Genomic DNA, 12,719 nt, shown 5'->3' with positions numbered 1-12,719 from the left:
CCCCAAACCCACGCCTCCCAAGCAAGTAGAGTAGGAAATCCCAATTAACATGATCATATGTCTTCTCCATATCTAACTTACATAGGATCCCCGAGTTACCAGATTTTTGTCTGCTATCTAGACACTTATTGGCAACGAGGATTGAAACTAGGATTTGCCTTCCTCATACATATGCGTTTTGGGGTTTTGTTATAATCTTCCCCAACACCTCCCCTAATCGGTTTGCAAGCACCTTAGAGATGATCTTATACACCCCACTCACAAGACTAATGGGCCAAAATTTTTTGACATTCGATGCTTCAATCTTCTTAGGAATTAGTGCTATAAATGTAGCGTTAAGACTTTTTTCAAAATTTTCAGCCATAAACAGCTCCTGAAACACCTTTATTAAATCCCCCTTCACCACTGCCCAACAAGTTTGGAAGAATCCCATAGAAAATCCATTTGGCCCAGGTGCTTTGTCTTTGGCCATTTTCCTCACCACATCATGAACCTCCATCTCCTTGAATGACCTTTCCAACCTCGAGGCATCCTATGGGTCAATAGAATCAAAAGCTAAACCATCGAACTTGGGCCACCACCCCATTTGTTCTGTAAGCAAATGTTCAAAGAAACCAACAACATGATCTCTAATTACAGGGCCTCGGTACATGCTGCACCCTCTATGTTCAGCATCTCTATAGTGTTGGTTCTCCTGTGAGAATTGGCCACTCTATGAAAGAATTTGTATTTCAATCCCCTTCTTTCAACCACAAAGCTCTAGATTTTTGGCACCATGAAATTGCTTCCAGCAAAAGAACCCTCTCTTATTCAGTAACCACCTCTGACTTTCAAGATATTTCTTCCAAGGAAAGAGCCCGGCCCTCTTGTGTCCTCTCTAGCTCTCGAAGCTCTTCCAATATGGACTTCTTTCGTTCCCCTATGTTGCCAAAAGTCTGTTTGTTCCAAATCTTCAGGTCATTTTTTAAAGTTTTCAGTTTACCTGCAAGAATGAAACTAGGGGTTCCATCAAACTGATATGAGGACCACCATTGCTGAATCCTGTCCACAAAACCTTCAGTCTTCAGCCACATATTTTTGAATTTAAAATACCGATGCCCTCTTTGGATACACCACCACAATCAAGCAAAATAGGAAAATGATTTGAGCACAGAAGAGACAGCCTCCTTTGACATACTTCTGGATACTAAGCTTCCCAATCCGAGGATACTAAAAATCTGTCCAATCTAGACCTGACCATGTATGTCCAATCCAACCCAATGTTATTTATGCTACCCATGTATCCATTTGCGCAAAATCAAGGTTTCAATTTTCTGTATTTTTATTTCTCTGTATATTGCTTTTATGCCTTTTGTTTTTCTCCTTTTATGCATGTTTCTTCTTTTCTTCTTCTTCTTCTGCTTCTTGTTGCTTTTTTACTAGCTACATTTTCCCATATTACTGCCTTGACATGCATATTATTATATCTGATGATTTAGGCTGTAACTGGTCTTTATTTCTTTTTTTGCCTTTGGATTCATTTTGTTTGTGTTTTCCACTTCTCTAACTTTTCAACTTTTTGTTTCCTTTCTCTCTCCCCTAAATGGTTATTGAGAGTTCTTGATGCAAGAAATCTTCTTGCTTCAGTTTTGTTCTCTACTATGACTTCTCTATGTTACCAATTACGTAAATCATCTGATATGGACTTAAATACTGAATAGTTTCTGTAGTGGAATCTTTATTTGCTGTTTGCATTTAGCTGCAATTACCTGAAGAACCAAAAGTTGTTTCTTTTTAAATTAAAGGCACTTGTGACTTGGAAATCTATTGTCGGAGAGTTTTATCACTTTTGGTCACTTTTTTGGTGTCTTTTCTACCTGGATTTTGCTTTGTATCGTCTAGCTTTCCTTTCTTGTTCTAATTAAATATTCTTCTCTTTCAGGGTGTTGTTCTTGTCTTTTGCATATCACTGTTTGCTGGATCGGTATTAGCTCTAGCTGCAATAGTATCTGCAAAGCCTTTAGATGATTTAGGATACAAGGGATGGACTGGTGAGCAGAAAAGCTTTAGTTCTCCTTATGCATCATCTTTGTACCTTGGCTGGGCAATGGCATCTGCAATTGCTTTAGTAGTTACTGGCGTGCTGCCAATTCTTTCATGGTTTTCAACATATCAGTTTTCCCTTTCCTCTGCCATATGTGTTGGGATATTTTCAGGTAGTCTATCTAAATTTGCTTTGGTTTTGATTCCTGCTTCTTCCACCGGGTTGGAGTGAGATGTTAATCGATCATATTCTTTGCTTCTGCAATTTCTTTGTAGTCGTTCTCGTGGCATTTTGTGGTGCATCCTATTTAGAAGTCATTAAATCTAGGGATGACCAGGTTCCAGCTAAGGGTGATTTCCTAGCTGCTTTAATTCCTTTGGTTTGTATTCCAGCTGTACTATCTCTTTGCTCCGGTTTGCATAAATGGTGAGTAACTCTTCATGTGATTGTGGTTTAGCAACTTGGCTTTCCTGTTCAAATTTTAAACAAGCACGATGTTCGGGCATTTTCAATAACTTCTGCTCAATAGCCTTAGGGCTGCTTGATCACCTTCTAATGTGCTATGGGACATATTGCAGGAAAGATGATGATTGGAGACTATCTCGTGGTGTATCTGTATTTATAAGCATTGGTCTTCTACTCCTGCTTTGTGCAATATCAGCCATTATAGTTGTTGTCAAACCTTGGACTGTGAGGATCACTTTGATGTTTGCAGTGAATTTTAGCTTTAAGCTGTGACGAACGTGTCTAACTTTGCAACTTTTTCTTAATAAAAAACAGATTGGTGTGGCATTTCTTTTGGTTCTTCTCATGATGGTACTAGCTATTGGTGCTATCCACCACTGGGCGTCAAACAATTTTTATTTAACCAGAACACAGACGTTCTTTGTTTGCTTCCTCGCTTGTCTTTTAGCTTTGGCAGCATTTCTTGTTGGTTGGTTTGAAGGTGAAGATTGGCAATCCATCACCACCCTATTTAATTTTCCTAGTCTATTAGTTCTTAAAACCTATATGATAATGCTGCTTATGGCATTAACTTTTTCACCCTTCCTGTTCAGATAAACCATTTGTCGGAGCATCTGTTGGTTATTTTTTATTTTTGTTTCTTCTTGCTGGAAGAGCATTGACTGTGAGTTATATCAATCTCTCTCTAATCAAAGTTGGAATCTTTTTTATTTATATTTGATCTTGTCCAATTTCTGGTTATTCTTTCTCATCTTGGTTTGCATTATATTATAACCCTTTTTCTGCAGGTTCTTCTTTCACCTCCAATTGTGGTCTATTCTCCAAGAGTACTGCCTGTGTATGTATATGATGCTCATGCTGATTGTGGAAAGAATGTCAGGTTTGTTAATTGTCCTCTTGATCTTTTGTCTCTAATTTGTTAGCATGTTCTAACTCTTAACTTACTTTGCTCTACCTATCCTCTGTATTAGTATTATTTATTCACACCTACTGTCTGTCAAATCATTGGCTTGACAGTGCTGCATTTCTCATGCTTTATGCGATTGCTTTGGCAACTGAGGGCTGGGGTGTTGTTGCCAGTTTGAAAATTTATCCACCGTTTGCTGGTGCTGCTGTATCAGCAATTACTCTTGTTGTAGCCTTTGGATTTGCTGTTTCTCGTCCATGCCTGAGTCTTAAGGTTTGTGTAATAACAACCAATTTTTTAAAGTTCAACATTGCTTTAACTTAAGAGTTATTTTACAATATTCTTTTGACTTGTGTTAGAGGACATGGTTGTAATTAGTGTAACTTATGAGGGTATAATTGTCATTTGTATATAGTATGTATATGTTGTTGAACATCAATGAATAACAAGTAGTATTCTCTCTCTATGTTCAACTACATGGTATCAGAGAGTTGAGTAGTCTGTTGGTGGTGATTGTGCGACGGAGCGAGTGGTGGTTAGTGGCGCAGAGTGGTCAGTGGTGGTTAGTGTGGTATCACCTTTTTTGTCTGTGGTGGTTAGTGTGGTTTTTCCTCTTGGTCGTTGGTGGCTGGCAGCTTTTTTCAAGGTGTTTCCAGTGACCTTAGGTGTTGTCTCCAGTACTGGGCACTAGAACCCAGCTCGCAGTCGTTGTCTGTGCACTCCGGTGAGTTTCCCGTAGTCATTGGCTGTCGGAAGGCTTGTTTATCGCTAGCGACGTCGAAGTCTCAGGGTGTTTGGTTGCAGTTCTCAACTATCCAATCCTCAGGTGTATGCCTCAACCTGGAGGAAGAGCTTATTCATATCCGGAATAACACCTATTTGGTAACAAGAATACGTTAAACCCAGCTTCACTTATCCTTGTTTAGGATAACTTATTCTCGTTTAAGGTTAGTTTTGAAGCTGGTACCGACAATACTCGAAACATACCTGATATAGGCCAGTTCAAGCCCGATGCATCCTAGTTCAGACCCAAAACAGACTGGTTGAGACTCGATACATGCCGATTCTGAGCCGATTACGTGCTTGTTTTGACCGGTACAGGCTGATTCCACCCGATACAGATCCAAAATTTGGGTTCTTAAGCTGATTCTACTTTTCTAAATTGTATTTCTCAGTTTTTCATCCATATTTCATATTCTGTGTGGATTCTGTCTCCAAGTTCAATTGTTGTGATACTTTTCTCCATGGAAACTAAATTTGAGTCACTACCTCTTGCACCAAACTTTAATCTGCCTATAACTTAGGTGAATTTGAATGGAAAAAACTATATGTTGTGGTCAAAATCTGTTGAATTTTTTTTTGAAAAGCAAGGACCTTCTTCGTACCCACTTCGTTGATCCAATGCTTGACTCAACCAGTTCTACATTTGCTCAATGGGAGCAAGAAGATGCTCAAATCTTGACCCTAATGTTGACCAGTATTGAGCCTAATATTTGCACTGGCTTAATGCATTTTGACACCACTCAAGAGGCGTGGAGGCATCTCAAACAGATGTATTCGGGTGCTGGGAACATAACTCATATTTATGAGTTGTGTCAGCAATTCTTTGGGTTGGAACAGGGTGCTTAGGGCTTGGAAGAGTATTATTATCAAGTGATGAGCATATGTGAAGAACTCAAAATGTATCAACCTATCTATTCTGATGTTTCAAGTATGCTACAGCAACGTGAAGATTTTAATGTTGTTCGGTTTCTTGTATGAGTCGGTGTGTTCTCAAATTTTGGCAAGTCCACGGCTTCCCTAATTTCTTGACGTGTTCTCCCAACTTCAGCGAGCTACAATATTTGGAGAAGGATCTCATTTGTCTTCTGATCAGAGTAATGAGAGATCTACTTTAGTTACCTCCTATGTTGCTCCTGGTGGGGGCGTGGAGGCTGGGGTGGTAAAGGTGCACGTGGGGGACGTGGCATAGGTAATCCCACTCGAGGTCATGAATCTTTTAAGTGTACCCATTGTGGTCTCACTAACCACTAAGTGGACTATTGTTGGGATCTACATGGTAGACCATCTGGGTCAGCTAATCAGGCCATTTTCCAAGATGCTACATCCTCGTCAACGAGCTCCAACCTAATTCCAGATATGATTAGCATATCTAAGGATGAGTATGATCAGCTTTTGGGTCGCACACGGGCGAATTCATCTTCCATAGCTACTCTTGCTCATTCAGGTACAACGTCTGCATGTCTTGTCTCATCTACTCAAGATCCATGGATGATCGATTCAGGAGCTAATGAACATCTGACCGGTTTGTCGTATTCCTTATCTAAGTTAGATACTATGACATTTCCAAAGAGTGTTACTCTTGCTAATGGTTCTCTTGCTAAAGTTACACGCATTGGATCCACTAAGCTCATTGATTCTATATCCTTGTTATCTGTTCTATACGTTCCTAGTTTTCCCTTTAGTTTGTTGTCCATTAATAAAATTACTCAAACTCTTCAATGTTCTGTGACCTTTTATCCCTCTGTACGTATCTTTCAGGATCTCAAGACAGGGAAGAAGATTGATATGGGGCATGAAGCAGGTAGTCTGTATTACCTTGATGTCAAACAGTCACCCACTCAAGCCCTCACATCCTCATCATCATATGCTTTTGAATGGCATTGCCACTTTGGACACTCATCTCTTTCTCTTTTGAAACGTCAATTTAGGAATCTTGGAAATGTGTCTTCCTTTTCTTGTGAAGCATGTCAGCCTAGCAAACACGATCATGTGTCTTTTGTACCTCGAGTTGATAATCGAGCATCTAGTCCTTTTGAATTGGTTCACTTTGATATATGAGGACCGATCAACATTGTATTAAACAAGTTTTAGTATTTTGTTACATTTGTTGATGATTATTCTCGTATGACATGGTTGTTTCTAATGAAAGCACGATCTGAACTTCTTTCTATATTCAAAGTCTTTCAGGAAGAAATTAAAACTCAATTTAGACAAAAAGTTCAAGTTTTGGGTTCTGACAATGCTAAAGAATATCAATCTAGTGTCTTTGCTACTTACTTAAGTAATAAAGAAATTGTTCATCAAATTTCATGCTCTTATACATCCTAACAGAATGGGGTGGCTAGACGCAAAATTGTCATTTGTTAGATGTAACCTGAGCACTTTTACTGCAAATGCATGTTCCTAAACTTTTTTGGAGTGATAGTGTTCTTACTACATGTCACCTTATTAACTATATGCCTTCATCAGTCCTCGATGGTTCCTCTCCCTTCTCCATCTTGTTCCCTTCCTCTCCATCTTTTTCTCTCCCTCCAAGAATCTTTGGGTATGTTTGCTATGTTCATAACCTTGGCCCAGGCTTTGATAAGCTTGATCGACGTGCTACCAAGTATTTTTTTGTTAGTTATTCTCGGACTCAAAAAGGATATCGTTGCTATAGTTCTACTCTTAGACATTACTTCACGAGTGTTGATGTCACCTTGTCTGAGTCTGTACCCTATCTCTCGAACACATCTTTGGTTGTTGAATGTGATCCTCTACCATTACCTACTCTTACCCTTTCTCCTACACACTCACCCACTTTTACCCAACCCTTCTCAGTGCCTTCCCTTGTTTCTTTACAGGTGTACTCGCATCGCTTGCGGCCCCGGCTACCATGCCTCCACCAACTTTGTCTCCATCTTTAGATCCTGAGTTACCGAGTGCTTCAGACTCTCCACCTATTGTTCTTCAAAAAGGTAGTTGTTCTTGTGTTACTCAACATCTAATTAGCCAATATGTCTCTTGTCATGCCTTATCTCCATCATTTTCATGTTTTACTTTTTAACTTTCAAAACTTTCTGTTTCTAAGACAGTTTAGGATGCTTTATTTGATCCAAGATGGAGGACAATTATGAAAAATGACATGAATGCTTTTCACCATAATGAGACATGCGATCTAGTTCCTCTACCACCTGGTAAACAACCTGTTCGTTGTAGATGGGAATATATAATCAAATTCCATCCTGATAGTTCTGTGGAACGTCTGAAAGCCCACTTGGTTGCTAAGGGTTACACTCAAACTTATGGCATTGATTACGACAAGACTTTCTCCTCGGTTGCCAAAATTTCTTTTGTTTGAGTATTGGTCTCTCTTGCTGCTAATTTGGATTGACCCTTATTTTAGTTGGATGTGAGAAATGCATTCCTACATGACGACTAAAATGAGGAAGTGTATATGGAGCAACCACATGGGTTTGTTGCTCAGGGGAGCGTCGAGGTACTGTGTGTAAGTTAAAAAAGGCATAATATGGTTTGAAAAAATCTCCTCGAGCATGGTTTGGGAGGTTCTCTGATGCTGTATTGACATTTGATCTTCATAGATCCCGAGCAGACTACTCGGTATTTCACTTACATAGTGATGCAGGTCATATCTTGTTGGTTGGATATGTGGATGACATTGTAATTACTAGGAGTGACTCAGCTGAAATTACAGCGCTAAAACAATTTTTACATGATCAGTTTCAGATAAAAGACTTGGGCTAACTTAGATACTTTCTTGGAATTGAAGTCGGTAGATCTAGAAAAAGTATTAACCTATCTCAGAGAAAATATGTACTTGATCTTCTGGAAGAAACTGGCATGTTGGGTGCACGGCCTATTGACACTCCTATGGACCCAAATCGTAAACAATTTGGAGATCCAAGTCGGTATCAAAGACTTGTTGAAAAATTGAATTATCTTACTATCACTATACCTGATATCTCTTATGCAGTGAGTGTAGTGAGACAATTTCTACAAATGCCCAGGGTCTCACAATGGGATGTTGTAATCCATATTCTTCATTGTAATCTATATTCTTCGTTATCTTAAGCGAGCTCTTGGCCTTGGATTGTTATATAGACCAAATTGACATCTTAGAATTTGAAGCTTTTTCAGATGCTGATTGGCAGGATCTCCTTCAAATAGAAGATCGACTATTGGATATTGTACCTTTGTGGGAGGTAACTTGGTTACATTGAAGAGTAAGAAACAAACAGTATTAGCTCGGTCTATTGCAGAAGTTGAATATAGAGCAATGAATCACACTACTAGTGAGCTAACACGATTGCAACACTTTCTTCAAGAGATTGGGTGTTCAGCTCCTATCCCTTTTCAGTTGTTTTGTGATAATCAAGCTGCAGTGCATATTGCGTCTAATCCTGTGTTCCATGAGAGGACTAAACACATTGAGATTAATTGTCACTTCGGGATAAGATACTAAGGGCTCGTTTGGATAGTGAGATAAGATGAGATGAGATGGTTTTAGATGAATTGAATAAAATATTGTCAGAATACTATTTTTTAATATTATTATTGTTTTGGGATTTGAAATGTTGAATTGTTTATTATATTTTGTGTGAGAATTTGGAAAATGTGTAATGATGAGATGAGATGAGGTGTAATAGTTTTTGTATCCAAGTGGTGACATTTCTACACCCTTTGTGAAGTCTGCTAATCAACTTGCAGATATGTTTACGAAACCACTGTGTTATAGTCGGTTAAAACTTATTTGTTCCAAGCTAGGTTTATATGATATATATGCTGTTGAACATCAATGAATAACAAGTAGTATTCTTTCTCTATGTTCGACTACAACTTGGAAGCATCAAAGGTGATTTTGAGATAGTTATAGAAAGAAAAATTTGCTTTAATGTCCCATGTCTATATTCAAAGTTTTTCTTCCGTCTAAGACTTTATTAATTTTGATATCCAGATTCTGGAAGATGCCGTGCACTTTCTGAGTAAGGAAACCATTGTTCAAGCAATTGCTCGATCTGCAACAAAGGTATCTTCTTGGTTGTTACAGACTAGATTTTTTACATTATCCTTAGATTTCCAGATAATTACTTGTGTTCTTTTTCTTTTGTGATGGGGGAGTGGTTCATCACTGTGATATGAGATTTATTATATGAAGACTAGCTTGTTATTTATCATGTTATTTGGTATATCAAGTAGTCAGTTGTTAATAGCTTTGGTGATCTGCACTACTGTTTCTATTTGGTTCTCTATCTCTCAGACAACCGAACATGTAAATACATAGGTAAATTGTTGTCTGTTTATTTTGAGTTCATGTCTTTTTATCAGTTTTGTATAAATTGTATAGTAAAATTTGTGACAATGGTGTTTACTTGATCTTTGTTCTTTTCCTCATTTTGTTTGTTTTGGTTTATGGTGTTATACTGGTGTTGAAGCTGTATTCAGAAAATCGTTAAGAGTGGTGTCTAATCTAGCAATTAGCATGTACAATAAATTTTGTGCTGTAACTTTAACTGGCTATAGACAAGAAGTCCTTGAGCTTGCTAGTGATGTGAACTTCTTCCATCAGTTCTGCATTCGGAGCAATATGAGTTAAACTGCTATTGGAATTTAGATCCTTTAAGTGGAGTAGATAAGTGAAGATTTGATTCATTCGTGTGCGCGTGTGCATGTACTTGTAAGCACCTATAAAACTTGTAGTTGTAAATGTATAAGATTTTTTTGTTCGCTCTCGTTTAGCCAAGGCATATGTAGTGGTTGCATTTTGCTGTGACCAATGATTAGAGATTTGCCGTGATCACGGAGGATCTCGTGATTCTTTCAAATTTGTTACTTCAGATATCCACCATACAACTAATCAATAGAAAGTTGTTATTTTTTATTTTTTTGACAAGTAAGAAGAATTTTATTGATCCACGTAGTTAGGCAAGGTCCAAGTGCACAGGAAGTATACAAGAGGTGAATCTAATTACAAGCTAAGCGCTGTGAAAAACAACATAAAAGTCATTAAAACTAGTCTCATTCAATACAATAGCCGAGGCCCAAAGTAACAATGAAAGAAAGAAATAGTCCCTGAACCCTCCCATTGAACGTTCCCTATTATCAAAACAGTGACCATTCCTCTTGTTCCAAGTGCACCATAAGAGGCACTAAACATAGACAGCGACCTCCCAATGCCCCGAATACCTCTCCAACATGACAATAAATCTACTACCCTCCTAGGCATTACCCATGCGATACCAAGCCTTGTAAAGATATCATCCCATAAAGCCTTAACCACATCGCAATGAAGAAGAAGATGATCCACCGATTCTCCGTTTCTTTTACATAAAACACCAATTGATTATAAAATGACCACGCTTTCTCAGCTTATCAATAGTCAATATTTTTCCATGGAAGGCGAGCCAGCCAAAGAAAGCAATCTTGAGGTGTACATTACTCCTCCAAATGCTCTTCTAGAAGTGGAGAAGAATTGGAATAGTATTTCTATTAACTAAAATAAGGTACAATCCATATGTCTTATAGACTACAAGGATAAGCTAAAAGGAAAGAACAACAAAAGGAAAGAATGAAAATTGCTAACAAATCTCCTAGAATATCTCCTAAGAATATTTACATAATTACAGAAATTTCTCCTATAATCCAGGGAGAGTTGACTGGATAAATTTGGAAACTTTCCAACACTCCCCCTCAAGTTGGTTTGAAGATGTCTTCCATAGCCAACTTGCTGATCAAATTTTCAAATTGCTTCTTTTGTAGTCCTTAGTATATCTGCTACTTGTTCAATAGTAGAGATATAGGGGAAACAAATCAGTCCACTGTCCAGCTTCTCCTTTATAAAATGCTTGTCAACCTCAACATGATTTGTTCTATCATGAAGCACTAGATTGTGAGCAATGGCTATGGCAGACTTGTTATCGCAATACAGTCTTATAGGTAGTGGATTAGTGACTTTCAATTCTTCCCATAATTTTTTAATCCACAACTCTTCACAAATTCCATGAGCAACTGCTCTAAATTCTACCTCTGCACTGCTTCTGGCTACCACGTTTTGTTTTTTGCTGCGCCATGTAACCAAATTTCCACCAACAAAGGCACAATAACCAGAAGTTGATCTTCTATCGGTTATACTCCCAGCCCAATCTGCATCAGTGTATACCTCAACTTGTGGATGTTTATGGTCTTCAAACAATAGACCTTTTCTTGGAGTTCCCTTTAAATATATCAGGATTCTATAAACTGCATTAATGTGGTCAAGCCCTGGTGAGTGCATGAATTGGCTTACCATACTAAACAAAGGCTATGTCAGGGCGTGTATGTGATAGATAAAGTAGCCTTCCAACCAATCTTTGGTACTGGTCTCTATTTGTTACTTCTTCAGGCTTGGCAGGTTGTAGTTTAAGATTAGGTTCTATAGGTGTCTCAGCTGCTTTACACCCTAGTAAACCTGTTTCTCCAAGCAAGTCAAGCACATATTTTCTTTGTGAAACAAAAATACCTTTTCTTGACCTTGCAAATTCCATACCGAGAAAATACTTCAAGTCACCCAAGTCTTTAATCTTAAATTCATTAGCAAGCATCTGTTTTAATTTCTCAAGTTCCTTGCTGTCATTACCTATCAAAATAATATCGTCAACATAGACAATTAGAATAGCAACCTTCCCTTCACTTGAGTGCTTATAGAACATGGTGTGATCAGCTTGACCTTGGCAGTAACCATGACCCTTTATAGCCTTCCCAAAGTGTTCAAACCAAGCTCTCGGAGATGCTTGAGCCCATACAATGATTTTTTTTCAATTTGCACACCTTATCTCTGCCAGGATTACCTTCAAAACTTGGTGGTAATTCCATAAACACTTTGTCCTCTAGATCTCTATTTAAAAAAGCATTCTTTACATCCAACTGGTGTAAGGGCCAGTTAGAATGTACAGCTAAGGAGAGACACTCGGATTGAGTTTATCTTGGCCACTGGGGCACTGGAGCACTGGAGCAAAAGTTTCTTGATAGTCAATTTCGTATGTTTGAGTAAATCATTTCGCAACGAGTCTCGTCTTATATCTCTCTATACTACCATCAGCCTTGCATTAATTGTAAACACCCATTTGCAACCTACAGTTTTCTTTTCCTTTGGTAACTCAATAATTTCCCAAGTACCGTTGTTCCGTAGTGCATTCATCTCTTCAAGGACTGCTAACTTACAATCCGGATGATCCATAGCTTCCTGAATGGTCCTTGGAACAAATAGGTGAGAAATATTGGATTTAAAGATCTTATGATTATGAGAGAGTCTGTGATAAGATAAATATTTGGCAATGAGGTGTGTGGTACAGGTTCTAACTCCTTTCCTAATGGTTATAGGTACATCAAGGTCAGTAGATTGATCAACTGGAAGTGTAGTAGAAGGATTACCTGGGATTTCCAAATGACCTGTTTTTGGAGGTGATGATTGATTCTGCTCTAGAATTTTGGGATGATCCTTAGTATTCGAACGATACCTGCCTCTAGTATAAACATGAAGCTCAGAAAAGGGATTATTCTGTAGCA

The 12,719-nt window shown here is 38.3% G+C and overlaps 1 protein-coding gene across 4 annotated transcripts in view; it reads left to right on the top strand.

Moving 5' to 3' along the window:
• LOC121241498 (calpain-type cysteine protease DEK1-like) overlaps positions 1–12,719 on the top strand; it is a 46,712-nt gene that overhangs the window by 16,957 nt on the left and 17,036 nt on the right. For 3 of the 4 annotated variants that reach the window (XM_041139277.1, XM_041139276.1, XM_041139279.1), the window contains 8 exons: positions 1,922–2,195; positions 2,299–2,449; positions 2,602–2,713; positions 2,804–2,969; positions 3,082–3,152; positions 3,277–3,368; positions 3,506–3,668; positions 9,133–9,204. In XM_041139277.1, the coding sequence (XP_040995211.1) occupies positions 1,922–2,195; positions 2,299–2,449; positions 2,602–2,713; positions 2,804–2,969; positions 3,082–3,152; positions 3,277–3,368; positions 3,506–3,668; positions 9,133–9,204 (1,101 nt within the window). The remainder of the gene's footprint in view (positions 1–1,921; positions 2,196–2,298; positions 2,450–2,601; positions 2,714–2,803; positions 2,970–3,081; positions 3,153–3,276; positions 3,369–3,505; positions 3,669–9,132; positions 9,205–12,719) is intronic. The other variant, XM_041139278.1, reaches the window with a different exon arrangement.

This window comes from Juglans microcarpa x Juglans regia, chromosome 7S (genome assembly GCF_004785595.1).
Source record: "Juglans microcarpa x Juglans regia isolate MS1-56 chromosome 7S, Jm3101_v1.0, whole genome shotgun sequence".
NCBI classification, from domain to species: Eukaryota; Viridiplantae; Streptophyta; class Magnoliopsida; order Fagales; family Juglandaceae; genus Juglans; species Juglans microcarpa x Juglans regia.
The sequence above is the reverse complement of the archived record's forward strand: the minus strand, read 5'-3'. Positions and strand labels throughout refer to the sequence as shown.